This window comes from Drosophila bipectinata, chromosome 3R, assembly GCF_030179905.1.
Source record: "Drosophila bipectinata strain 14024-0381.07 chromosome 3R, DbipHiC1v2, whole genome shotgun sequence".
NCBI classification, from domain to species: Eukaryota; Metazoa; Arthropoda; class Insecta; order Diptera; family Drosophilidae; genus Drosophila; species Drosophila bipectinata.
In genome coordinates this window covers 10,507,404-10,535,217 of record NC_091739.1, presented here as the reverse complement: position 1 = coordinate 10,535,217, position 27,814 = coordinate 10,507,404, and the positions used below count along the sequence as shown (strand labels likewise).

General features: G+C 42.8%; 3 protein-coding genes across 3 annotated transcripts; all 3 read left to right on the top strand.

The window, feature by feature from the left end:
- The first annotated feature begins 3,904 nt into the window (after nucleotides 1–3,904).
- On the top strand, nucleotides 3,905–5,677 carry Osi6 (DUF1676 domain-containing protein Osi6). Its single transcript, XM_017248389.3, has 2 exons — nucleotides 3,905–4,162; nucleotides 4,749–5,677. Exons 1-2 carry the CDS (start codon nucleotides 3,938–3,940, stop codon nucleotides 5,469–5,471), a joined length of 948 nt encoding a protein of 315 aa, XP_017103878.1. The 5' UTR covers nucleotides 3,905–3,937; the 3' UTR covers nucleotides 5,472–5,677.
- Nucleotides 5,678–18,590: 12,913 nt separating this feature from the next.
- Osi7 (Osiris 7) lies at nucleotides 18,591–21,327 on the top strand. Its single transcript, XM_017248119.3, has one exon. The coding sequence runs from the start codon at nucleotides 18,777–18,779 to the stop codon at nucleotides 19,641–19,643; it is 867 nt and encodes a 288-aa protein (XP_017103608.1). The 5' UTR covers nucleotides 18,591–18,776; the 3' UTR covers nucleotides 19,644–21,327.
- A 3,179-nt stretch (nucleotides 21,328–24,506) lies between these two features.
- Nucleotides 24,507–26,063, top strand: Osi8 (Osiris 8). The gene is made up of 2 exons (XM_017248120.3): nucleotides 24,507–25,471; nucleotides 25,529–26,063. The coding sequence occupies exons 1-2, from the start codon at nucleotides 25,010–25,012 to the stop codon at nucleotides 25,886–25,888; spliced, it is 822 nt and encodes a 273-aa protein (XP_017103609.2). The 5' UTR covers nucleotides 24,507–25,009; the 3' UTR covers nucleotides 25,889–26,063.
- Nucleotides 26,064–27,814: the final 1,751 nt, after the last annotated feature.

The following is a 27,814-nucleotide window of genomic DNA, read 5'->3' as shown; positions in this document are numbered from 1 at the left end:
CTGACCACGACTTTCACCGAAACATTTTTGTTATTTATTCATTAAATTTTTGCCGCTTATGATGTTGCCCTCCGAAATTGCTGATGCTTCTGTTGTTGTCCATTCTGGTTTTTTGTTTCTGTTCAATAAAACCCATACACACATTCACACACCTACTTGCCGTACACGAAATTCTTTTTGCATGACCAAGGCACAAAAAAAAAAAAATAACAGACGGAAAAAGAGCAAAATTGAAATGTAAAATCAACATGAAATTTTTTAGGTCCGCCAATACAAACACACCCACAAAGTGGCAATTGATTGGCAAAATACAAGCCAAATTGAAAAGATGTCAGCAAACAATGTGAAATTGTGCTACCAATTGGGCAGTGGTCGAAACTTTTGCTGCTCCCTCGTCCGATCGGGTACGGTACATTAACTGCACCGTTAAGATACTAAACCCGGCTGTCGTCTCCGATTTGTGGCCAGAATTCCGTAATGCACGCCCTCGATGCTTTCGGCGCTTATGCAAATTAGTCAGAAAATAAGAGGAAAAAAACTTTCACGGCTAAGCGATTTGGCTTTAATTTAATTCAAATGGCTAGAGGAAAAAGGGCCTCTGCTGATAAATAATACAGTAAAATGATGTCTGTGTGGGACACAACGGTCCCCATCGTGGTCGTGGTCGTTCGACTAATGAGTCTCGAGGCCCAAATTGATGTCAAGCAAAATGAAAGTGAGAATACGATGATATCTCCGCCGGCCCCAAAATAATCATCCATGAATGAGCGACGCGATGTTCGATCTTCTGCCCGTAGCCCACTCAGATATTGGCCTAATAAGTAGTGTAATTATTTGGAATTTCTACACGACGAGATTGGCCTTCAGTTTTCGATGCGTGTGGCCAACTTTCTTAACACATTAAATTGATGGTTTTGAAAGGCCATTAATTGCGGAAAGATGGTATATGATTAAGGAGTGTTCAGGACTACAATATTTTGTTGAAAGTTTCAAGGAAACTGAGAGTGTTTGCTTAGGAAACTCTTATATTGGAGATTATTGAAAATACCTAAAATATTAAGTCACTTAAAAACCAGATGCTTCAAAAATAATTGGATATTTTTCGTAGTTTTCAGAAAAGGTCAAACGGCAAGCTCTTGACATTTGGCTTAGTTATACGGCTTGATACACATGTTTGTAACTTCAAAACTTTGGTCAGCATAAATCGTTTTTAGTTATGCGAAAACGAAAATGCCATTTAAACCTGTAAAAAAGGACAAAGGATTTCTATGAGAATGGGAAACGCATGGCAACAGACATCCTTTCAACTCAGCCCCCTTGGCAGTGGCCGTTGTTAAGCTGACCTTTATTTTTGGGACAACGGAAAGTAAATATGAAAATAAAAATAACTATGTATTTTATGGGCAAAACTGTTTTTGTCCATTGGGTCAGTTGCTGATGTAATATGTCAGCAGCAGCAACAACACAAGCTGCACATTGTTTTTCATTTTTCTCCAACTGTTTTGAGGCACTTGACGATTTGTTTACCCTACTCTGCGACAGCCATAAACAATAACAGAAGTGGCAGAGGTAACAGCAACAAGAGCAACTCCCCAAACACAGCAGCAACATCCACAACAGCAACAGCAACAGAAACAGCAACTACATGCAAGGCCCAACTACCAACTACGAGCGAAATTCATTCATAAAAAGCACACACATTGGACACTTGGACGGCTGCTTTTCGCATGAATGGCCGTGCCTGTTGGCCATGCTCTTGGCCGTTGGTTATCCGTCTTTTTGGTAGTTTGGAGGTTGGCACATGCCACCTGCCTGCACGCTGGCAGTTGAAAATAGGAATGGGAGTGGAAATGGTAATGGAAACGAATGGAGGTCTTCACACCCGACGCGTGAACCAACATAAGTTGGACCGTAAAAACGGATGTGCAGCGGCAACTGAGTTTGCATGTTTTCCGCAGCACCTTGGCAGCTCTTTGAACCCATTTGCATCCGAATGTGTGCCGATTTGCAGGTGAAAATCGAAAACGGAATTTCGAGGCTCGAAGCCCGATACTCGAAGATAGCATCGTGCACCGTGTTTTGATTTTCTCCAATTGGATGCTGCACCCTTTTGGCGTTACGAAATGCTTCGTTGGCGCTTTACACTTTTACCATTTTACGCGGGGATTGACGTCACACGGCCGACTGAAAGCTGATTTAATTGTGGTAGCAAATTACACATACGCCCCATCGCCCATCGACAATTTGGCACCCATTATGCGAATGATTCAGGGGTTTCGTAAGTCGCACCGCCGCAGATCCGTCTGATAGTGTCGGATGTCGTCAGTCACAAACATTCACCTTGAAACGGGAGCTTGGATCTTTCCAAGAAAGCCAACCATCCATCTAGCCTAGTACACGAAGAGAAAACATTTTTAGCTTTATTTAACAAACTGAAGTACAAAATACTGTGAGGTATTTAAGAAGGTCCTTAAGGTAGTTGAGAGCACTCTAATAAATAAAGAAAAAATATATTTGTAAGGATAACTCTTTGTTTTTTCAATGGGAATTGAAGTACATTAAATGATTTCATACATTATTAATTTAAAATATACCTCCGATATATTTTCTGCTCTGTGTATTACGACGACCATCATCTTCGGCCATCTCACATCTTGTGCGCATCCGTTTTTGTTTGTTTTCGTGTAATTTCTCTTTCATTTCACTTGAGCAATTGAAGCGCGCTGTTATTTGCACTTTTGCTAAGCACAAATTGTTGACTAATGTGTCACAATTGCCGAGTCAGGCCGTTTCTTGTGATTATGCCCGCAGAGGAGGTTTCACCTGCTGCTGCTGATGCCCCAGGCCACAGGTGATACCGGCCTGGACGTGCCTATCTGCCAATAGATCCTGCTTTGTTTTCGTCCTTTTGGACGCCCCACACGCCCTAGTTACATAACTAATAGTGCGGTAAATCACAATTTTATGTTGCGTAATAAAAGCAGACCACCGGTAACAATGAAAACACGAAAATGAAAAGTAATTTCAAGGCGCGCACATGCGATAAACAAAACTATGTTTTGGGGTGGTGCAGGCGTGGTAGCAGGGGGGTCCCAAATGGGGATGACATACAGACCAGGGGCCAGAAATAACAGTAGTATGAAAATATAATACACACAACTTTCATTTCTTGCGGCCAAAAAAGCAGCAAGATCCGAAAAAAACAAAAGCGTTTAAAATTAACAAAAGCAGAAGAATATGTATGGCACACACACTGGCACATGCACTGCCCTGGGGGGGGGGTCAAGGGGGTGGTGCAAGAGTTAACCCAAGCGGCAGCACCTGTTTATCACCTCATGTGTTGTAATCTGTGAGGCTCCAGAAGCAACTATATCTCTTAACGTACTAGTGCGCCTATGTGTGTGTGTGTGAAGATGCCAGCAGAAGACTCTGCATAGTCTGGTGGAAGAAGCGTCTTCTGCGGATGTCTTTGGGTGTATTTGTGAGCCAGCAGACAACCTTGGCTCTGACTCTCTGCAGAAAACTTTCTCGCGCTCTCACACACAAGGTGCCCTGCTGCCAGCGTCGACGGCGGCGGGGCAGAGCCGCCACCGCTCTGCGGCAGCGACTTTCTTTAATGCGGAAGCAGACAAAAGTCGCTGCCTGCGCTTGCCTAATGCGTCTTCTAAGCTTGGAAGCTGCCTCCGCAAACGAAAGAGATGCCATGCTCAGACAGGGTGGGAAAGAGAGGGCCTGCTGGGGAGCTTCGCCGTGAGAGAGAAGACACGTGTGGAAGAGCCCTCTTTGGAGCCCTCTGCCGGGGTGTGAGTGTGTGTCCGTGTGCACTTTTTACATAATTTTACGTTATGCCGCTGCGAGGCGACCGCTACGTTGGAAACTCTTTAAAAACAGCCTGACAGCGGCGAAAAGTTATCAAACCGCAGCTTGTTCCATTCGAATGAACACACCAGTGATTTCGGTGGTGCCCAAGGAATTCAGTCGCAGTTTAATTACAAACCCAAAAACAGCTCCCAGCAGCATGAAGTTCTTCGTAGCCACCGCTTGTGTCCTGCTCCTGGCAGCAGGCATCTCCGCCGATCCCGTCAAGGCCGCCACCGAGGAGCAGTCCGGGGCCTTCGCCAAGTGCCTCGAGACCGACTCCATCTCGTGCCTGCAGCTCACGGTACGGATTAACTAAGCCCAAGGATTATTCATTACTCATTACCAAAAAAAAAAAAAAAAACAAATTCCAAACCACTTAAGAACATTTACCGAAAGTGGCAGAACAGTGAAAGTGAAACCAAAAATCTAAAATTATTGAACCAGTGCAAGCTGAAGTGATTCAACCCTAAAGGATCTTACCATAGTGAAAGTGTTGAAGTTCAGGGGTTGCTCAACTTTCTGTTGAATAATTATTGCCAAAAATTTAACCAAGCAAATCCCAATCATCTAAAATTAAAATAATTATAAAGCTTCACAAGTACTTTTAACAACTTGATTGTTTTTAAACAAAGTATTGTGGCAAAACAAAATGTTACATTATTTTTCACACTTTTTATGAGAGCTTTAAACCACACTCAGTGGAATATGATAAAAGTCTTTTAATAACCACACATTTGTTATCCAGTAGCTACAAATTGGTTCAATAATTGATTTACAATTTCACATAAATATTTCACAAAAGAGTTCATTGGCTTCCATGGCCTAAGTACTTTAAAACAACCTTTTCGTGCCACTCTAATACGATACTTACATTCTCCAATCCTCAGCTCTTCCGCAAGGCCAAGTCTGTGTTCGAGAACCCCCAGATCGAGCTCTTCGGCGGTGTCTCCCTCGTGAAATCCAATGAAGGACGTCAGGGCAAATCTTTGGACAACTCTCTGGCTGTTGAGGCTGCTCCTTCCGTTGAGGCCCGCACCGCTGAGATGGGCAACTACTTCATGGACAACGCCAAGAGCTTCTTCGCTGAGCGCTCCCTGAACTTCAACTTCGCCAACGCCGCTCGCAGCGTGGCTCGTGCTATCCCCGATGACATCAAGGCTGATCTCCGTGAGCTGGTCGTCGAGTCCCGTACCCGCAAGAAGAAGCTCCTGAAGAAGTTCCTGCCCATCCTCCTGGGTGTTGGTGCTAAGATCGCTGTCCTCGGTGTCGGCTCCATCTTCGGTCTGCTCTTCCTGGCCAAGAAGGCTCTGGTTGTGTCCGTGATCGCCTTCTTCCTGGCTCTGGCTGCTGGTGCTTCCAGCGGACTGGGACGCATTGGCGGCGGCGGCGGCGGTGCCGGTGGTCTGCTCGGCGGTCTGGGCGGTCTCTTCGGCGGCAAGAACTCTGGCTCCTCTGGCGCTGTCAGCTCCGGCGGATGGTCCTCGGGCGGTGGCTCCTCCAGCGCCGGATGGTCCTCGGGCGGCAGCTCCGGCTGGGACTCCCATGGTGCCTACAGCTCCCCCGTCGCTCAGACCATCGCCTACCAGGGCTACAAGCAGGCCAGGCGGTAAACTGACGTCCAGCCAGCTTCAAAGGTCTTTGAGAGAGAGAGGGAAAACATTCGCTAAAATGATGACCTATATTTATATTTACTTATAAATTATTTATTTTAATTTATTACTTGAACGAGAACGCGTACGAGACGAACAAAAAGTGCCTTCCATTAGACAAAAACTAAAAAAAAAAACAAACAAACAATCACAAATAACGAAAACAACACACACCACACCAACAACCTCCTTTCATCGCAAACCGAAAATAACCTCCACCCCGAATATTTTCACTACTTTTCACACTCCTTACTCTCTTCACTCTATCTTTAATTTCATGGCTGCGCCTTTGATTTATGGACTCCCAATGTTTGCAACCAACTAGTCGCGTCCATCCATCAAATCCAGCTGAAACCTCGCCCATCTAACTGTATCTATCTCTCATCTGTTCCATTTATCTCTATCTCTGTACACCTATCTCTGTATCTGTCTCTATATCTGTATCTGTATCTCAATCTGTCTCCATCTATCTGGGCTCTCCCACCTTACCGCCCGGGAAAGCCCAACCAAATGCTGCTAAATCAAAGAATCAAATAATAATTCAAACATAAAAAAAATATCCAACTATCTCGACTCTCATTTCTTCGCCACTTTTCCCTTTCAATTTGCATAGTAGAGAAGCCAAGTTGAACAGCCCTCGAAAGCATCACTCATACGCCTCGTTGTCTGCTGCTGCTGGCTGAGCAATTTGCATCCACAACTTTCATTTCATTCTGTATTTTTTTCTGCTATCAGCCGGAAAAAATCGAACTCTGAAAATGTTTTCTAAAATTTCACCCACTTATTTCACATCGCTTCCCCACTTTTCTGCTTCTACTCTGGCTGTGGCTCTGTCTCTGGCTAAGGCTTCTTCTTCAGCTTCTGAATAAACTTCATTTTCACTGCACTTTCTTTGGCGTCCGCCAGAATACGAACAAAAGCAATTTGCTAAAAAATAAACAAACATTTAGCTACGCGCATTTCGGCTCATTCAATGCAGATGCCAACAATAGGCACTTGTACTTTAATATTACTTCTTTCATGTACATTTTTTCACCTGCCAGACGCTGGCCATTGTTGTCGGTCGCTTAACACCTTTTGGCCAAAGAAAGTTCGAGATGGGCTCGGCTCAATTGGGCCTAAGTAACTGCAGTTGATGCTCAGTAAACCGGCAAAACGGCACTTACGGCCGCTGATGGGCGCCTTACTTATGAATATGACCCAGTTTAGCCGCTCCGATCTTGGCTGCTGGATGCTCGGGCACGTAGACGAATGCCATTGACTCTGCTCTGGCTTTCTTCAGACAAAAATACGTTAGCAATTAATGTGTCGCCGACTGCTTTTTGAGCACTTTTGTACGCTCATTTGGAACGACGCTGGAGCCGGGGATCGGGGCTCGGGTCTCGTGGCTTCATAGCTTCGGGGTTTTGTTGTTTGATTTGTTTAGCATCCAATGTTCTGCTTTTGCCGCCATTCACAGCTCACACACTCACAGCGATGGTGTTTTTTTGGTTTGTTTACCAAGTGAAACTTCCAAGTAGTTCTCCATCGGCGGTGTCACGCTTTAAATCAATCGCCATTGTCCAGACGCACTCGGAGGAACACGCCAAGTCATTCCCGATTGTCAATCACACGACTAGGGAGTGAAAACACACTCCCTTCCGAATCCAATCGTGTCGCCAATGGCCATTTGCTTAGAAAAAAGGGAAAGTGTCTGGAGAACCTATTTTTGGTGAGCTCACAAAAAAGGGAAATCAAAAATCAATAGACTCATTAATAAAAATTTTTAGCTTGAAGGGTCTGCTCCAAAATATAAACGGTCTATTTTAAAACTCATAATATAAACAAAAGTTTCTAAAAAAACAAGAGAGACAAACTAACTTCCGAGAAGCCGAAGATAATATGCCCTTGCAGTTAAAGCAGGATATACACGCAAACATCGGATGTAGTCGGTCGATCTTTAAGAGAATAATCTCATAACCTCATTGATTTTTTTTTCATTCTTGCTGATGGATCCCTTGAAAATGGGGTTTTCCCCTATAGGGTCCACAAGGTATATCTTCCCTAAATCTCATCCGATTCTCAAGCGGAGTACCTTAAACGATTTCTGTATCGATTCGCCACCATTCTGCATCAAAATCCTGAGACAAAATATTTTTTAGATTTTTTGTTAATTTTTTGTGATGGGATCCCTTGAAAATGGAGTTCTCCCCTATAGGGTCCACAGTGATGGCTATATTTTCCCCAATTCTCATCCGATTCTCGAACGGAGTACCTTAAACGATTTCTGGATCGATTTGCCACCAAAATCCTGAGACAAAATATTTTTTAGATTTGTTGTCTCTTTGTCGTGATGCGATTTCTTGAAAATGTTGTTTGCTCCATTTTCCTACTGTTCCTAATTTTTATTTCTTACAAGCTTAGTTTTTTCCATTATTAATACAATTAATGATTGATGCTTAACCTTTTTAGTCAATATTTATCTCAATAATTTAGCAATTTAGCAATTTAACTTTGTCGTAATATGTACATATATACCATACACCTACGTAACTTAAATTTCCATAGCCAAGTTTTTCCTATTTTCATAGCAAACTTTTCTTCAGCCGCGAATAAAAGCAGATTCTTTTATATGTTTCTGCGCCAAAAAGTATTCTCTTAAATACATTTAAGACTTTCTCCATTTTACCTTAAACTTCAAAACGGTCTTGACCTTGGAGTGGAAACTTGATCGTGGACTTTCTCTGAAAACTTGGCTTAAAGCTTCGATCGTTATCCAACTATGAATGTACTAAAAGCTTTCAGAAGAAATTTCGATGGCGCCACTTTCTTTTCCAAGTTTTAAACCTTAATTTATTTTTCCAAAAAAAAGTAAAACAAAAATAAATAAATAAAATAAATGAACACTATTCACTTTGTTGAAAAACATATTTTTCTTAATTAAAAAAAATGTATAAGCTTAGGGGGTTATAAAGAGAATCCAAATTCAGGGGCTTACCTGAAAAAATAATAAAATCTGGACATACAAAAAAACATGAAATATATGCACATGCTGGTTTTTATTTTCTTCAGCCTGCATTTTGTTTTTTTCTATTTAATCCACCAACAAGTGCCTTTGACAGAGCCTTTTACGGTCTGAAAAACAGGCACTCGCCGGCGGTGTAGTGCAGTTGGCTGTCTATGTGGTCTAATCCGACTGCCCCAACTCTGAGAGCTTTTCCGGTTTTGCGGTCGGCACTCGGCAGTTGGCAGTTAGCAGTTGCCATTTGGCGGTTCAGCGATGGTCCGGCGGTTTGGTGGTCTCGTAGCTTGGTGGCTTGGCGACTTGGGTCAATGTACACTTTACGGATTTGACGGCAAAACGCTGGCCATTTCACTGCGAAGATCAGAGATTCAGGTGGAGGGTGGCAACCGGCTGGCCAGGTGCAGTGTGTGAAAGTGTTGCAACTTGCAGATTGCTGTAGGCTGGACATGTTCATAATTCAAAGCGGCCAAGCGAGCTGACATTGAATAATACAACTCGTACAATCGCCAACGATTGGAAGCAAGCCATGGCCAAAGAAATGTAATGAAATGAAATGAATCTGGACCTGGGAATGGGCCTGGGCCTGTCCATGGGCTTGGGTCTGGGCCAAAAGCAGTAAAAGTGTCGTTTTCAAGTGGCATTTACAACTTTTCGCACAATGCTGAGCAGCAGATGTGTGAAAGTTGTCGGCCTGACACTTTTATATTGTCAACATATTAACGAACAAGGGAACCAAACCCGTTTAATGGAGGGCCGGTGAGCTGCTCGTTTCGGCCAACAAAAGAACAAAACGATGGCAACGAAAGTGAAATGCTTCCTCGCTCGATCATAATTACGATAATGACAAATTTTCGTAATGAAACGAAATTGAAGTGCCTTGAAAGTGAAACCTGAGCAATTAATACAGCTCTTGCCACGCCCCCTTTTTGTTACTCTTTCTCGAAAAATCAGTCGGTGGATTGCTTTCGGAGCTTTCGTTTTTTGTGTGGTCTTTCCCGAACCGTGATCTTTGGGCTATTACACAATGTAGGCGGGGCAGCAGAAAAGGCGCCAGATATTTGCATTTCATGATTCGGCAATTTCTGCCTTACAGTCTATAGTTGAAGGGAAAGACAGCCAGAAGAAAGAAAGAAAGAGGCAAAGTTGAATCCAAACCCATGCTTAAGCCCAAAGCCAAGGCAAATGGCAAGCCAAAGCCGCAGCCGCAGCCAAAACTGATTACGAAGTGGAAACTCTCACTTTTACGATTATTTTTCTTATGGCTTTCGGTCGGCATGATCATCATCATCTCTCCTCAGATTGTCTTCTTCAATGCTATTGTCTCTTCTGTCCCATAATGATTAGACTTTCAGCCGCTAGAAAAGCAGGCATAAAAGTCAATTTTATGCTCACTTTTTGCCGCTGATTGGCCAACCCCAGCCCCATCCTCAGATTTCGACTCCGATCGTGTCACGGAATTGTCTATATGTGTTTTGTGCCGGGCCTGTGATCTGGAGCACCACTAAATATCTCAATTAGAAGTCATTGTAGGGCTGCCAACCACCTGATGTAGGTCAGGCCTTTCTCTCAAAACTCAAATTAATTCCCCAAGCAGCCGAGATGAGCTGCCATCGATATCGATGTGCGACCCATTTGTCCAAGCCATCCCGGCCCAGCCCATCCATTCATTCAGCAAAATATCTAGCCCAACCCACTGACAATTAATTAAAGTCAAATTGTGGTTTGGCTCTTCGATTTTTTTTTGGGGGGGATTTTGGCCATCTGTAGTGACAGAAACGGGTCCCTGTGGCCGACACGCGCTCGAAGTCTCAAAGTCCGAGCCGAACTATTTTTATATCGATACCGGTTGCCAGTTGCTGTTGTTGCACTCCCCTTGAACCAACTCTTTAATTTTACATTTTCAGCATTTCTAAGGTTGCAGGTACACTACAAAAAATAAATTTAATAATAAAATTATTTTATATGTAGTAGAAAATTATATAAATCTATGTGTTAGCTTAAAATTTTAGAATCCCTTTGGAATGTTTCTAATACTTTTTGAAATTAATAAAAATATATGGTGTTTATAATTTAAAACTTATCTTGAGTACTGTGAACTTAAATATTCTGTCAGTAAAAAGTTTCTAAGTTGAATAAGAATTCAACAATTTTTTTTCTTAGTGGATCCCAACGAATCGAAGAAAGTGCCGGTGACTTTGGGCACGGCTCTGCTCGACTTTGACTGTTTTTGTCTTGTTTTTTGTTATTTTTTGTATTTTTAGTGCTACCCATATCCGTTTTGGACTCGATTTATGCCTTGAGGTGGAGCCAAGCCACCAGGCAGACAAAGCGGGGCGACTCACTCAGTTACATCGATATATCGATGACGAGCATCCCGGTCATGTGAATGTGATTGGGCAGCGGATGCCTTGGGTGAGGCGCAATATAAATCGGAAAGATTAAAAAAAATATTCAAGAAAAAAGTTTCACTTTCTCAAGAGTTTACAGTTACTCATACATAAATATGGAAGCTTATGGCCGGCTAAGTTATTGCTCTTTTGGCTGGCCACGCAAGACACCAGGCAGGAGAGATGGCCAAAAAGGATGGCTAAAAGGAAGTGGTTGAAACTGACTGAGAGGGCTTCGGGCCAAAATCGATCTCTCAGATAAAGCTTATTGGGTCAGCATGGGTGTTTATAACTTTGGGCTTTAAAATAATTTACTTATTCCTTTACTTTAGCTTTCAAGCCATTGAATTGGAATGTTTAGATAAGATATATGACAGCTGGCCAATTGAATATTATGCATAGCTTTGAATATCAATTGAAAGTGACAATTATTATAATGTCATTGCCTATTCTTGTCTATAAAATTTATTACTGCATTTGACACATTAAAGCAGGTGCATATAGGAATGCCATAAAATATTACATTTTTTCAAATGACATTCCATTATTGCCCATTTATTCATCCATAAATAAATTATTAAATTTGCCCGATTTCCCTAGTATACGATTAAATATTTAATAAGCAAAATCAACAGGATTGATGTGGAATTTATTGCAAAGTATGTTGGTCCTGAATCAACCAAACTGTGAAATGAATACCCAAAATGTAATCTCGTAATGTGATTGACCATTTTTGCTATTGCATTCAAAGCCACTCGATTTCGGCGAATAAACGACCCACATGCAAACAAAATTACGTATACGCCGCGTAGTCTGGCGCGTGTTCCGCCTGCCTCTGAATGTCAACTGATCCAATTTGAATTTCAGACACACAACTGCTAATGGACAATGACCACAGAAACACAGCCACCGCCGGGGCATCAAATTCAAATATGTGACATTGATAGAGCGCCATTTCGATTGGGTGCAGCAGGTGCAAACTAAAGAGTGGAGAACAACTTTTACCACATCCGGCGCCCTGGACACATTATGATTAATGGCCCGGCGATAAGTATTGGCTTAGGTCAGGTGTGAAATTTTCCCGTGTCAGTTTGGGGCACGAATCATAATCCATTAAGTGGCCCGTGTCAACCCCTTTCGAAGTGACACGGGGAACTTTCGAGCGAATCTCTTTCGGCACACTAATTACACAGGGGACAACAAGACAATGGCCGACAAGACAATACTTCAACATTAGCAATAACAATTGCAAACAACAACGCGGCCAAAGCATAATTTCTGGACATTGGACCAGCAGCTGGGCAGCTCTAATGGGATTTTTCGAGTATTTTTTGAGGGGCGCAGGTTCAATTCGCAGTCGCATTCGCACTCGCACTTGTGGCCATGGACATAAATACTCGTACTCGTACTCAGTAAGTGAGTTTTGTGGCCGTAGCAAAAAACTTTCACTGAAGTTGTTTTCGAACTGCTTTGCTTGTGGTTGCTGTTGCTTTATAGTTGTAGTTGTAACTTTGCTGCGGCTCCTGCCAAAAAGCATGCACATTTCATTATTAATATCGTCATCGTAAGCCGCAATCGTGACGAAAAGCCATCAAGTGGACTGTGTGGACTGGACATTGACACTTGACTTGGCCGCGGTATCATGCCGGGTACTTTCATTTGGCCAAAGCATGTACTGGTGTGGGCTTTTGAAGAGCAATTCCTAGGCCTTAATTATTGATTTTAATTGGCCATATCGCACTTGGCCAGGCACTCCAGTTGGCTTCACTTCGATGGGCGCCGCCGTTAGCTGTGTGCCTTAGTGATTTTGTGATTTTATACTTTTGTGGTTGCAGGTCAACCGGAAATACCGTTTTATCAATCAATTCAAAAGCCGGCCCGAAAGGTCTTTGATTCGGTTCGGCTCTGGCTTCATCATGTCATTATCACCAGCATCGTTGGCAGTCTTTGACCGAAATACCATTGAAAGCAAAAGAAGAAAGTTTCTCAATGCCAAGAAGCAGAAACACACTACGGCTCACACACATTGTCGGCTTTATTCACTTGCCAGCATTTCCTCCGCATTCATTGCGAACCAGTTGGTTATGCGCCTTTTTATTTGCCTTAATTTAATTAACAGCGTCGTTTTGAGTGGCCATAAACTAAAGCAAGAAAAAAGTCCAACCTTAAGGGGTAGAAGAGACAAAAGAATGACCATTGCCGCAATGATCATCCGCTGGACGAAGAAATTTCACTTTAAAGAATGCAATGATCGCATCGCATCACACGATCTCCGATCGCAAAGGTTGCCCGGCTTGGCCTGGGGCCTCGAAATCGATGCATTATTTATGCCTCAAAGTGGGGCACAGCATCCAGCAACAAGGGCGTTGCTGCTGCTTTTTCTGCTGCCGCAGCAATTGCGTGAAAGTTGCGGAAGCTGGAAGTTGGGAGGCCAAAAGCTGAAATAAAAAACCTCAAATCCTCGAAGAAAAAGCGAAAGGGCTCGGGGCCCGCCACACGTGCACCTCAATAAAAAAAAATGCAATTTCGGCAAGTTTCTCAGGCCGGCAAGGCAAAAGACAAGCAGGAAGACAGGCTTTCGGGCAGAAACCCTTTCTCTTTCAAAAGAAAGTGCCCTGTTTGTCGCATGTGTTGCTCTGGACAAATTTCGACTGCACTCGGGTGCCATAAAAGTTTTTCACGCGTTATATAATATTTTAACGCTGGCGGCGACTCCTGCCTCCCTTGTCCCATGTTGCGCCATCATTTGCTCACACTTTGCCATCAATTATTCAATATAAGCGGCATTTAACGGAAAACGAATTACATAAAAATGAAAAGAAAAACAAACGCTAATAAATTATTAAATAAATGCTGCAATAAACAAGAAATGGAACGAAATGAGCCCCCAAACGGCGAACATATAATACACTTCCAGACGCATTTAAACTGATTTATGGACGGCATCTTCCAAAATAAATGTGTCTTCACTAGAATGATTTCATTAATTAATTATACAGATTTTTTGATTGCTTTATGTAAAAACAAGTGTTTTCTTTAAAGCATGGGTATTTAATAATGGAATCAATGAAATATATTCCTTAGAGCCTTGATCCTTTTCATTAAATTGGAAGACACTTTGAAACTTTGTTGCGGAAGTATACTTGTATATTTGAAGACCAACTTAGTTATCATACATTTATCCATGTCTTACCAGTTTTATTATACAGCTAATATACTTCATATTGACTGTGATGTCGCCGCGACATCCGTGCTCCGATTTCGCAATGGATGCCATCGACGGCTTCATCGCGTCATCGAGCTAACTTTATGGTTTTGATTATGTTCGTCGAATTAGATAATTTCGAGTGTGAGCCATATCCATAAATGTTTTATTTTTGGTCTGTGTTTTTCGATTTTGCTAGATGCATATTAGTGCTCCACGCTCTGCGCTGGGCTGGCATGGAAAGTGAAAGTGATGCGGTCCATTCCGAGACCGATTCGTGCATTTATAATTTGTATCTCCAACGGTGGTTGCCAGGTGGGAAGGCTGAAAAAAGAGACATATTCAGCTCGGCGGTTATGCTAATGGGCGTGGCAGGTTTTTCAGCTAAATGATTACAGCACAAACCGCTAATTTGCGTCCCACTGTTTGCCACAGACTGCTTTGACCTTTCCCTGCGTCTGAGGGGCGATGCCGCAGTTCCCATGACAGGGCACCAACAACGGAGAAATGCCAGAGCCCAAAAGCCAACTCCCTATTATTCCGGCTGACAGTGGGCTATTAAGGCAGTCATAAGTAAGTAAGAGTGAGCTTGCATCTCTTGTTGCAAGACCCTAAAGAGACCCTAAAAGATCGGGCATTACGACTACGTCATAAACCTTCAGGCCCGGGGAACATTTGCATGGCCATAAAGAGCTAAAAGAAAGTCAATTACCACAATATTTGAATGCTACCTGCAGTTAGGAAAAGCATTCGGGTGCTGTTTATAGTGTATACTTTGTAAGGTTTAGTCAAGTGTAAATTATTTGTTGGAAATGGCTTCGTTAGCTTCATGTTTAAAAATTCATTATAAGATGATGAGTCACTCAACTCTCAAGAATACAAAGACTAACAGAAATTAAGATGCAAGTGGCTTTAATTGGTTTTAATTCGATTAAGGAAAATGGGCTCACTGAGAGCAAAGTCCTGAGACAAAAGCATATAAAAAATAAAGAAAATTGTAGTCCCTGTTTCCGAAACTTACGGTTACAGACATTTATATTTTCACCTGCTAGAGCAACTAAGTCTCGCTGTCTGAGGAATTATAAATTCCACTCATCTTCTGGGCTCCTAACTGGGCCAAAGAAATGACGCCCACTTTTTTTTGTTACCAACTGCAAGTTCAAAATAAAGCTATTAAGTGGCGGTTGCAGTTTGTTTTGCGTTTTCACTCCGTGATTGACTGCAGTGGCATCGGTACTATCATCGACATTGTGGGAGTTCGTTGCTATTTTTGTTTTCAGTGTGGTTGCGGCTGTGTCAACACCCACTCGACGGTAATGGCAACGCAAATGGTAATGGCCATGGCAATGGGAATGGCAATTGGGAGTGCTAGGTCCGGCACTCACTTCGTCATCATCCATTCAGTTGTTCATTCATGCCGTTTTTAAGTTTGTTGTTAGCTTACATTTTCCAGCTGCAGAGCTGCACGCGCCACGGCAGTGAATGTTGCTGGTGAAAAAGGAAAATTTAACCCGAACTTTCTTTTTTGTGTACTGGTGGACTGGTGGACTGGAGGACTGGCGAACGGGCGTACTGGTGGTGCAGTGTCAGCCACAATGGCAGCACCGATATAAATAAAATATAAGTGCATATATATTCATGCACTGCAGTGCTCGTTACTCTATCTATTTTGCTTACTTTTTCACAGCCACCCATTATGGCTTTGAAGCCCGTTGGACTGTTATGAGTTCACTCTTGTTTTTTACCAGACAAAAGCCAAAAGTAACCTGTTGTTAATGTGGTCGCCTCAACAACACAATAGAACAAAAAGCAGTTCACATGCCTTATCCATTTTCGATCCGATGCACTCCGAATCAGAGGTTGGCTCTTTGAAATGGGCATATGTTTTGGGCGGTGCTTGGATTCGAGGTCTTTGGGGCCAATGCAGTGAAAGCGTCGTTTCTCATGTTTCTGCCAGCCAGCACCACCCAAAGCAGCGAATATAAAAAATTAATTAAATGTCAAATAATTCAACATTCGGCGCCGTGGCAGATTTGCATCCCTACATGCACGCTGAGAAAAATTCAAATAAACCCATTTTTCATTTTATCTTAAGTAGAGGTTCATTTTATAACGACACTGCTAGTTTTCTGGCTAATTAATATTATAAATTCATAGCATCATTTATGTTTCATGGAGAGATTTAAATTAATATACAGACACACCTTTTCTTGTGATCCCTAAATATGATATGAAAACTGAAATCTATTAAGAAATGAAATAAAATAATGGGAATTTTGTATAAATCATTCTAATTTGGTTTCTTTTGACCTGTTTTAGTTATCAGAAATCTTAAATGTTATTGAGAGTTACCAAAAAATGCAAATCTAATATTTTGCTGTGGGAGAGAATTTGCAAACATTTTTAAATAAATCTTCTTTCACATACAATTATTTATTTTTATTATAGAAAATAAAAATGTAATGAATCATTTTTGTAAACTATTTTTTTTTTTTTTACATTTTTATAAATCTTTGAGACGCTGTAATTTTTTTCCAAGTGATCATTATTATCTGAGATTTACGCAATGCGTTAAATTCCCCTGGGCATCTGGACCCCTGTCCCCTTCCTCATCCCCTTATAAGAAAAAAGTGGACATCCCGCTGTCCCTCGCCGGAGAGATGCATATAAAATTCGCTTTCACTGAGACGATTCGATCCAAGCTGAGCTGGGAGCTTTGGCTGATCTGGAAATGCATTTTCACACCACACGCTTGGAGCCCAATTCATAAGCGTATTTTCATTGCATTTTCACACATTCATAACTCTTTAATTAACTATTTTCAACACTTTCGTGGGGTCTCTGCGCCACTGGCAGTGGCACTCGCATCCTGCTCGCGGTCATTTGCCGAGATTCGAGATTCCAGATCCACTCCGATCCACATACACTCGCATTTCGCCAACTCTCTCGCCCCGGGGATGGGATATTGCGAGGCAATGCGATGCGATGCGGTGACTTTCATTTACTTGGGCTCCTGGACACTGTCTATTTGCGTACTTTTACCCTCAACTCATAACCATATCCATACGCATACCCAATACCCAGAGCCCATCCAGTTGTCCGGTCCGGCATGCTAGTCACTCACTAAGTTAGTTATTTAGTTAGTCAGTCAGTGTGGCGGGAGCTGGGATAGCTGTGGTCCGCGCTACTGGTGTTTGCCAGCCGATAGATCAGCCTGCTGGACGCCACTTGGCGGTCGGGCCTGTTAGCCATGACAGTTGTTTGTTTTGGCCGCATCTTATTTGACAACTCATAAAATTTGCAAGTCCGTCGCCAATGCTGCAAAATGAAGAAGGGCAGAGCGCACATACCGCATACCACACATATCTCGCAGATGTATCCGCAACTTTCCCTTTTCTGAATGGGGTTATGATTATTATTATCGGCACTGTCACTGCGGTTGGAATCTGGTCTCCGGGCTGGCTTTCGACATAGACTTTTAGCAATCAGAACGTGATCGTTGTCAGCAGACTTTTTGAATTCAAATGACCATAAAGTTGAATGAAATTGTAAATGTTAGGGTTTCTTTTGAATTATTCTTTCAGATTTAAGTTTTCTTAAACAAATGTGTGTCAAGCTGAGTTATAACTTTTATAATTCTACTTTTAAAAATTTTAGACCATAAAGCAAAAATGAGATTAGGCCAATATCACTAATAACTTAAACGAATATACATTTTGAACAACGTTCGATCTAAAATAAATTTTTAAAAGATTTATTTCACAATTGAATGAAATGTTACACTTTCTTTTATTCACATTTGTCGTAAGTTAAATACAAAAATATTTATACATTCATTTAAAAAGAATACCACTAGCTGTAATGAAAAATATCCTTTAATAGAAACATTTTTGAAATAAATTTTTTAAAAATTTATGCAGAAATGCCATTTTGCACACCTGTACCATTCGAACGGGTCGCCCGACTGAGCTTGAAAGGGAAATGCTTTTACTTACTTTTACAAAAACTCATTTTCAATTAAAGCCCAGACAATTAAGATTACGACTACGATTTTCGGCATTTTTTTTGGTCCGTTCTCCGGCGGGTAAAAGTGGCGGTGGCTTGTTGTTTTTCTTATTATTGGTTTCCCACAGGCAGGAGGCTGCGACTGTTGACAATGTTACATGAACTTCAGGCGAAAGCAGCGCAGCAGCAGCGACAGCTTACAAATTACAGTAACAATGCTTTTCCAACTGCTGCCGCTAATGCTGCTGCGACTGGTGGCGCTGCAGCGCTGTAGAAGTCGACGGCGCTGCCGACTGAGCATTACCGTTGGCTGGCCAAACGAAAGACTTAAGCGAGAAACTTGCGCGACTAGTTTGAGCGTGTGGCGGGGCAGAGAGGGGCGGAGAAATGCTTTCGCAGCAGATGAGCCGCCATCGCTGCCTCTGCCACAGCCACTGCCACTGCCGCCGTATATAAATTGTCGTGTGCGGTGGAAAATTGTATCATTCAATCCTTACCCGTCTGAGCAGCTATACGGCAGCAGCAGTCAGCCAAAAACAGAAATAACCAAAAATCAAAGTTTTCCACTCGATTGAGAGAAAGTGCGTTCGCCGCGTGAAAGTGTGCATAACAAGGACTATCCCACATAATATAACAGAACCGTGCAAGAACAAAAACTCACAAAAATGGCAAGCCATAAAGTTACTTTCGGTGTCTTGTGTCTGGTCGCCTTGAGCGCCGCCCTCCCCGCCGAGGAGACGCGCGGCCACGCCCGCAACGCCATTGGCGGCGAGAACGACATTATGGATAGCATCTACAGCGACTGCCTGCGCAAGGACTCCGTCTCGTGTGTCAAGTACAAGCTGTTCAACTTCGTGGACAAGGTTCTCGGAGCCCGCGACCAGTTCGCCCTGACCGAGGGTGTCACCGTGGTCCGTTCGCCCGACGCCCCCCAGCAGGAGGCCGCTCGCTCCATTTCCGGTGACGAGTCGTTCGAGTCCCTGGCCCTGAACCGCATCAGCAGTTTCCTGAACTCACACACCATCAAGGTTGAGCTGAAGGGCGCCGACATCGTCCAGGCCGTCAGCTCCACTGGCCGTGCTCTCGAGGATGCCTCCGAGTCTCTCTTCGGCTCCAACGACCCCAACGCCCCCGAGGAGAGCCGCGGCAAGAAGAAGAAGGCCGCCAAGATCCTGGGACCCATCCTAGCTCTGGTTGCCCTGAAGGCCGCCGCCCTGCTGCCCCTGCTCCTGGGAGCTATCGCCCTCATCGCCGGCAAGGCTCTGTTGATCGGTAAGATCGCTCTGGTCCTCTCCGCCGTCATCGGCCTGAAGAAGCTGCTGTCCCAGGAGAAGCACGTGACCTACGAGGTGGTTGCCCACCCACACCACAGCAGCAGCCACTCCGTCAGCCACGACTCGTACGGCAGCGGATACAGCGCCGATGCCGGAGCTTCGTCCGGATCCTACGGCAGCAGCGGACACGGTGGCTGGGGACGCTCCATCGATGCCCAGGACCTGGCCTATGGTGCCCAGAAGCCCGTCCAGGCCTAAGTCAATCCAACTCAACAACCACAACATCAAGAAGAGATCCAGAGGAATCTGAGGAATCTCGAACCAGAACCAGACTCAGAATCAGAACCACGAACACAAACGACTTGAGCGATGCAGCTCACCTGAGACTCTTGAAGAGGAACACATTATTTATCGTTCGTTTTAATTAATTTATTAATTTAATTTATTTTATTTATTTCTCCAAGCAAGAACACACCCGAAACAAACACAGAAACATGAGCATGATTATGAATGATCACAAAGACAGAAACAAGAATCAGACCCATATGCCGAGTGTACGTGCATTTAGTTGTTAAAACTGATAAAGCTAAAGTTAAGTTTGTAAAGAGTTTTCCCCGAACATGTTGCAAATACTCAGCCTTAAATCTAAGCATGCACAATCGCTCTATCATCCAATCCAACGCACTCTCATTCACAACTATCGCTATTCCTATCTATCTCTTTAACTATCCATCTATCTATCTGACTGTCTATCTGTCATCTATCAGACTATCTGTCTTTGCTGCCTATACCAAAACTTTGTCGATTGCTATGCAATCGGTTCAACGTACAAATCTACGCTACTCTACAATCTATATCTGTCTCCTCTGTTCTCTGTACTCTGTACTCGACTATATCTTCACATGCAATTCTAGTCTTACAATACAACACCAGCAAGCATGCCTACTATTAGCTTTAACTCTTACTATCTAGCTCTAACTATCTATCTATATCTGTCCTGTCACTATCCTTTCCAACTTCAGTTTCCAGTGAGTCACAGTTTTGGCCAATTGCATGCCATCACTTGCCATAGGTTTTCAAAAACATAAAATCACAAAAAGGGAACATACACCACACCAAACTGAACTCATTTTCCGACTCTACCGCTATTTCCTCACGCGACTCTTCAACTCGACTTCCACTTCGACTCTTCAACTTTCTCATTTCACTGGGCACCTCCATCAGGCTATCTGCTGTCTCTTTCCGCCGTCTCTCTGCTGCTGCCTTCTGCATCTGTCACTTTCTAGCGCTCTACTTTCCCGAAAAAAAAAACAGCACACACACAGACACACGCCTAGTTCACTGTAATTTTTAAAATATTATTTTTTTTTAATATTTTAACTCCTTAATCGTACTTAATGTATCCGTGCGACTCGAGCCACTTGTCCAGCCCGGTCTCTGGCGTTTAGCCTGTTCCCCTGCTCGGTGGAACCAAACAGATTTTTAATACTCAACTTAAAAATGGCTTGTTTGGCGACACCCGGACTGGGGAGCTCTCTGGCCAACGGGCGCAAGTTTCGGGTCGCCAGCACGTCGTCTACTTTAATTTAAATATTTTAAGCAAAGTCGTACGGCGCTTTCACAACTATAACTCTCATCCAGCAACCGTAGTAAGAAGATGATCAAGAGAAGAAGCGTAGAAGCTGCAGATGTGGGCAACTCACACAGAACAAAAAATATAATCACACTCACACTAAAACGACAAACTACAAAATACCAATCACAAAACTCACTCACAAAAGAATGTAAATTCCATAGATTACAATATTCTTTCTCTCTGTCACACATGCATGTCATTAAAATACACAAAAAAAATGAGAAAAACAATATACAAAAAAAAAAAGTTGAAAAAATACAAGCAAGGAAGATTAATAAATAAAAAATCAATGAAAAATCAAGACAAGTTTGTATAATTTATGGCATACCATCGGGTGAAAGCGAAACGATTTGGCTTGGCTTTATGCATAATTCCAATACCGACGAAGACGAAAACTTGCCGTTGACAAGTCCATCTTTGGCTGAAATGCTTTCATTTCAAGTGAAATTGATTTGCGACCCAGTTGCCCCAGCGAATTTCAAATCTTGCCCGTTAATAGGTGTAAATAATTATTATGAGTCGGGCCTGGAGCTCGGCCCGGGGTCTGGCCAAGACAGGTTAACAAAAATCTAACAAACTGTTGCCCGAAGCGTGCCCCGCTGGCTTCCGACAACGACAACGACATCACAAATCCCAGTAACAGCAACCGACAGTGAAAGTAAACAGTTAGGAAACCAAAACATCAGCCAAACCACCACGATTTGATGCTGTTGCTCTGGGCCTTGTTGCTGCTGCTGCTGCTGCCACTGCAGTGAAAAGTCTAGGAAACTGTGGCACATGGCCGCAGCCACGAAAAAAAAGCAAGTCGCTCTAAATGCGGTTTTTTGTAACAGGCCAACGAATGCCAGGGCGAAAACAAAAGACGAGTTAATGCGCATTAATGTTAACAACTCATTTGAGCAGCTGCCAAGCTTGAACAAACATTGACTGACCACTGCCAGTCGCTTTCTGGCGCTCCAGTCGCTCACTTAATCAAAAAGAAATTACGAAAATTTCTTAGATGCGCTCTGCTGGAAATTATCCCAAAAGAGGACGGCACTAAATGTCAGCAAGCTTAATGAATTTCTCATTTTTGAAGATTAAAAAGTTAACACTGGACTTGGCTTTCAACTGGGTACTTTTTTATAAAGATCATTAAGGTTATTAGATTTGATAGTTGTAAGTTCCTAGAAAAAGAATTAGAACAAACCACGAGTAATTTCTTTAACTTTATATTATTTATAAACATTAACGGTGGGTTTTGCCTTTCCTGAGAATACTAGTCTTTAGACTTCCCTAAACCTATTTTCCCTTTTATTTTTAATGTAATTTATGCAAATGCTGCAATAAACTATTCTTACAGCCTATACTTAATTGATCTAAACAAAAAAATAGGCAGCTAAACGATTTAAGATTCTTAGCCATCAGCCTATTTTCGATTCTGATAAATTTTGTTTATGGAGGCTGGTAGACATGGTACGAGCATATGCAAATCGGCTAACCAAAACGAAAGCCTGACTCAGTGATTTGGAGCGAGCAACGGTTGTGCCGCTAGAGAAATGCCGCTCCGATGGCAGCCAAACTGGTGCAGCATCAGCAACATTACCCTGCACCACCACCACCAACACTGAACGATTCCGCACCACCAGCTGCAATTTCACATTCTGAAAAACCAGATAAAAAACCACGAAATTTGCAATAATTCATAAGCCGGCGTACACCAGAAGACTTAATGGAGGGGGAGAAAAATGCGAAGGAGAATCGTGCAGAGTGCCCAATTTGAAAGCAATTTCACTGTCAACCAGCGGAGAGGTGTGGCGGGGAATGGCGCTGAACCACTGCGCCGCTGTACCACTGTACCAGTGGAGCCAAGTGGATCCATTGGATGCCTGCAAGGGCGTCGTCGCCGCCGTGCACAGAATGTTCAACGAAATGAAAACGAGTTTTGGCCCGGCTCCGAAAGCAGGTCACCAGAACGTAGACAACTACCAGAGGCGGTCCCGAAGCCAAAGTTGATTGTCGGCCTTGCTGCATTGCGCTTTCCAGCCAAACATGAACGAGTAACAAAAAAAACCAGGAAGGATGACCAGAACCAGGAATACCCTTGAAGATATACATAGATATGCACATATGAGATAGAAATCTTGTTTTTAAATTTGAACATCTCAGTTTTAGAAACTAAAATTTAAGTACTGTATAATTTTCTTTGTAAAATTAAACCAACAACCATTAATTGTTTTAATACCTCTTTCGGAACAATTGCAAAAATACGACAACACGGAAAAAAAGCAAGAAAGCCTGCCCGGCTAATAATATTATTAAGCGCTTTGCATTACTGCTGCTGGCATAATTTTACGCTCCGGCACGTTTTTCCCACACTCGTCATACACTAACCGAAAACACAAAGCACGCATCCAATTTGTGATTACACCAATTGCCGTGTAGCAGTAGTTTTGCTCACAGCTAAGCGTTTTTATGAGCTTTCATTGCTTTTGATTAATTGAAAGTTAATTGGCCACGAGACCCGCAAAGCCGTGAAACAGTTTGGTCACTGGAGCGTTGGCCCGCCACGCCTGATTTGCTTCTGTATCGTTGGTGGTCAATTTAAATTACGTTAGGCAGTTAGCGTTGCATCGTAATTATCAAACGGTCGTCGCCGGCATGGGGCAGCGGTTGCATCGCCATCACTAGGCGGTTATGTTGCACGTTGCGTGAGGACTCTGATTAGCAGCTCCATTTGCATCAGGCGAGGAGTGCCTAACTTCCTACATCGCAATGTTAATGATCGATAAACGTCAACTCCAGCATGTTCAGCTTGTAAGCTACCATGGCACTGAACGAGGCCTAATTTTTTAAAATTATGCACTTATTATCTGTCGGTAAATTTTAGGAAAATGAAATTTTTTACTTGAAAGTATCTAGAAGTGAATTTCTAAACGAATTCAATTTCATTTAAGCTAGAGTAGTTGAAAAAGTTCATAAAGATAAAGTATTTAAAAAGTTTTCTGCCTGTCCGGATTTCATCGTCCGCTACTGTAGTATTTTTCACTTATAACTTACTAACAAGATTAAAAAAAATAGATATTTTCTTAAAAACAAGATATAGTTTTCCGAAGGTAGTCTACCTTGAGAAAGGTAAGAGAGGAAAGATAATAATTTCTTTTAGCACAAAAAATACAAACGTGTTAAATATTACAATCGTTTACTTTCCATTTTCATTCAATAACCCTTTTAAAGTTTTTCAGGTTTCTTATGTGTTTACTAATTAACGACAGACAATTTTTTAAAATTAGCATAAGTCAAGACGCCACCTGTTGGCCATTTCCCTTTAATAAAATGAATAAGTTTTCAAGCTTTCTCCAGCTTTTATCAAGAAAGACCAAGTTCGTGTCTTAACTCTTTTGTTTTGCAATCTCTACTTTTTCCTGAAAACACCCAAAAGTATGCAATAAAAATTGTGAATGACAAGCGATTGCGAAAAAAAAAGAAAAGTTTTTGGACCAAAATGGGCGACGACAGTGAATCTGCCCCAATGACTGAAAACCGAAAATGCATCTTGCATGGCTGCGGTCTACTAAGTTAGACAGCTGCAATGCCACAACAATCACAATGCCAGGGGCAGGGGCAGTCACGCACGAGCTCAATAGCTTAGAACGAGCTGCAAGTGGGAATTTCATTGCAAATGAAACTAAACAGCATTTCGGCGCCTTTCGCAGCGAAATCACGAAAGCGCAGCCCCATTGCCCGACAACAGCATCTGGCTAATTGCCGTGATATTTAGACTAAGACAAAGCGTGAGTTTTTTGTGTTTTGGATTTTATTTAATTTTTTTCTTTTTCAATTTCAGCAACCGCCCGACATGCAATTGGCCACCAAGTATAAAATGCATACGGTCCACCGGCCAGCACTCAGTTGAGCGCCCAAAGAGCAGTGCCTCACCTCACGGATTGCCATCGCCCAAGGAGCAGCTGCATCCCAGGATCAAAAACCGAAAATCACCATCGCAGACATGATCAAGTACGTGTGGCATGTGGCAGCTCTCATGATTGTCTTCTGTTGGCTCTCGAGTGCCCGGAGTGCCAGCTACCAGCATCAGAGCCTGAACAGTCTGAGTTCTGGATCCAAGCCAGAGGCCACTAATACCCTTTTGGGCTCCACGGGCATCTGGAAGGACATGTCGATGGTCTATCGCATTTACCAGCAGTGTTCGGGAGACAATATGTCTGTGTGCCTGAAGGTCAAACTACTAACTGGCCTGGAAAAGGCCTTCCGATCCGCCAAAACACTCCCTCTAATGGATGGCATTCAGTTTGTAAGTTCCGGTGGGGAGAGTGAGGAAATCAAGAGGGCACCTATCAATGAACAGGATATTGAGGCCGTACTGCCGCGGAGCCTTGAAGCCAAGGATCAGGTGCTGAACAACATGATTCTAAAGCGAGTGGGCAACTTCCTTCAAGATCACACTCTGCAGGTGAGTTTCAATATAAATAGCCTTACCTCTATGTTCCTAATTTACTTGTTTCCATAGATCAAGTTCGACTCGGAAGCGAATACGGTGGAGGGTCGCAAGAAGAAGGAAAAGAAGGGACACGGCGCCATGATCATGATCCCCTTGCTGCTCGGTGGCACGATTGTGCCCCTGGCCTACGGAGCCCTGGCCATGTTGGCCGGAAAGGCGCTGATCGTATCCAAGTTGGCCCTGGTTTTGGCTTCGATCATTGGCATCAAGAAACTGTTGAGCGGAGGTGGCGGCGGAAAGGACTCCCACGAGGTGGTCGTCTCCTCGGGCAGCCACTCCGGATGGGGTCGAGAACTGGACGCCTCCATGGCGTACAGCGGCTGGAAACCGGCAGCCAAGGAATCCGCGGGCAGCGCCAAGAGCCTGTGAGGTTAATATTGCATTTGCGAGCTTGAAGTGAGATTGACGGAGAGTGAACCAAACAAACGATCGCCGCAGAAACTGTCTGACTAATGTCTAGTATAATTCGAGAAATCGATCATTAATTTAACGAACTAAATGTGTGTGTTAGGTTTAAGTAAGCGCTAATTAAACATAGTAAAATTCTGCTAACCGAAATATGCTTGAAAATAATTGTTTCCTTTCCCGAGACCACACCCCGAACATGCATTTATGATAACAATTACACTTTAAATGAAACGGGCATACGTGCGTGCCAAAAAGTGGCAGAGGGAACTCCCTCGCTTTCTACTAAAGTGAAAAAAATGCTTGCAAACACTATAGCTGTCAAAATTATATGTTTTTTCTTGATTAAAATGATTTTCGAACAAGAAATAAAATTAATTATTTTAAAATAATGGCAAGCTTTAGCCAGAAAAGCCTTCATTGTTGTAAGGCCAATGTACCCTTTTTTATGATTTTAATTAAAGTTCCAAAATTGTTCCTAAGGCTGTAGAGTCCGCAGCATTGGTTGCACATAAGCCCCGATGAAACATTCATAGATCAAATATTCCCAAACACTTGGCAGGCTTCTCTTCTCTGCCAAAGTGGCTTCTTTGGTATGCGACAATTTCACTTTTGAGCTTCTGCCTGAAATATTAATGAGGAGCACAGTGTAGAACACTGAACCAGGGTAACGACATACCCGAAATGCCCCTCCCCTTCGCATAGTCCCTCGGCTATAATGTTGTGGGTGCCCTTTACGTGAAAACTACTGACGTCATCAAGTTGGGACTTTCATTAATTGAAAATTATTCAAGCGTGTTCAAGGTAAGCTGAAGCCGGAGCCGGAGCTGAGACTTCGCACCCGGAATCCCAGCCAAGCGGAATGAAAGTGAAACTTTGAAAAGGTGTCAATTCGGAAGATGCCACCGAAAAGGGTTGGGGCATTAGCGGGTTGGGCCGAAACTGGGGATTGTTTGCCTTCAACGAGAGTTGCTTTAAGTTTGGCCATTTCTCTAGAGCGAATATTTCGCATGCCGATTGAGGTCATCTTGCCAAATGGACAGGGCGTGGAGGAGGGGCAGGCCGGCAGGAGATAGCTTGCAAATTAATTGGGCATACACTCAATTAAAGCGAAGTGGGCAGATTTATGGAATATACTAAGCTCGTAAACTCTGACAAATTGCATTGCTTAACTGGACATGCCATCATCAAATTAAAATACCATTTCTCAGCAACGATAAGCGCATTTAAATTTTGGAAAATCTCTCTAGTTCCGGCTAACTGTGTTAGCCATGTCTCGAATTCTCTGATTATTTCTATATTACGTCATACTGTGTGTGAAGTGCCATAGTTTAAATTGTGTAAAAATTTCAGAAATGAAATTACTTTTTCACTTTCATTGCGCACGCACTGAGTTAATGTTTGTCTCGAATTTGATATAAAGTTAGTGAGTTACAGCCGACCTATAAATATCCTAAATGATTGTTTATCTAGTAAACAAAAAGATTTCATTACCTATTCAGTGAAATAAAGAAAAACAAAACCCCTTTCTTTTTCTGAAATAATATTATGTTCTCTTATTGATTGAAAGTTAAGTTATAGGATATTTTAAGTGCTTTCTTTTTATAGGGTATTTCTCGGTTGAGGGGTCTTCAAGGGAACATGTCACAGAGTGACAGTCGCAGTCACATCCATCTATGTCCACGTGCAAGGCATTTACATATTCCATCAACGGATTTTGGGCTCATGTTGCCGCTTTGGATAATCGTGTACGAAACGTTGAGTGGCTTTGCATCTAGATGCGAGTGTTTCTGTCTTATTTTTCAAATGTTTATTTTTTTTGGTCTGGCCAGCATGCAAATCTCCGGCGTAGCTTTCTTTCGGGGCACTTGTCTAATGCGTAAATTACCC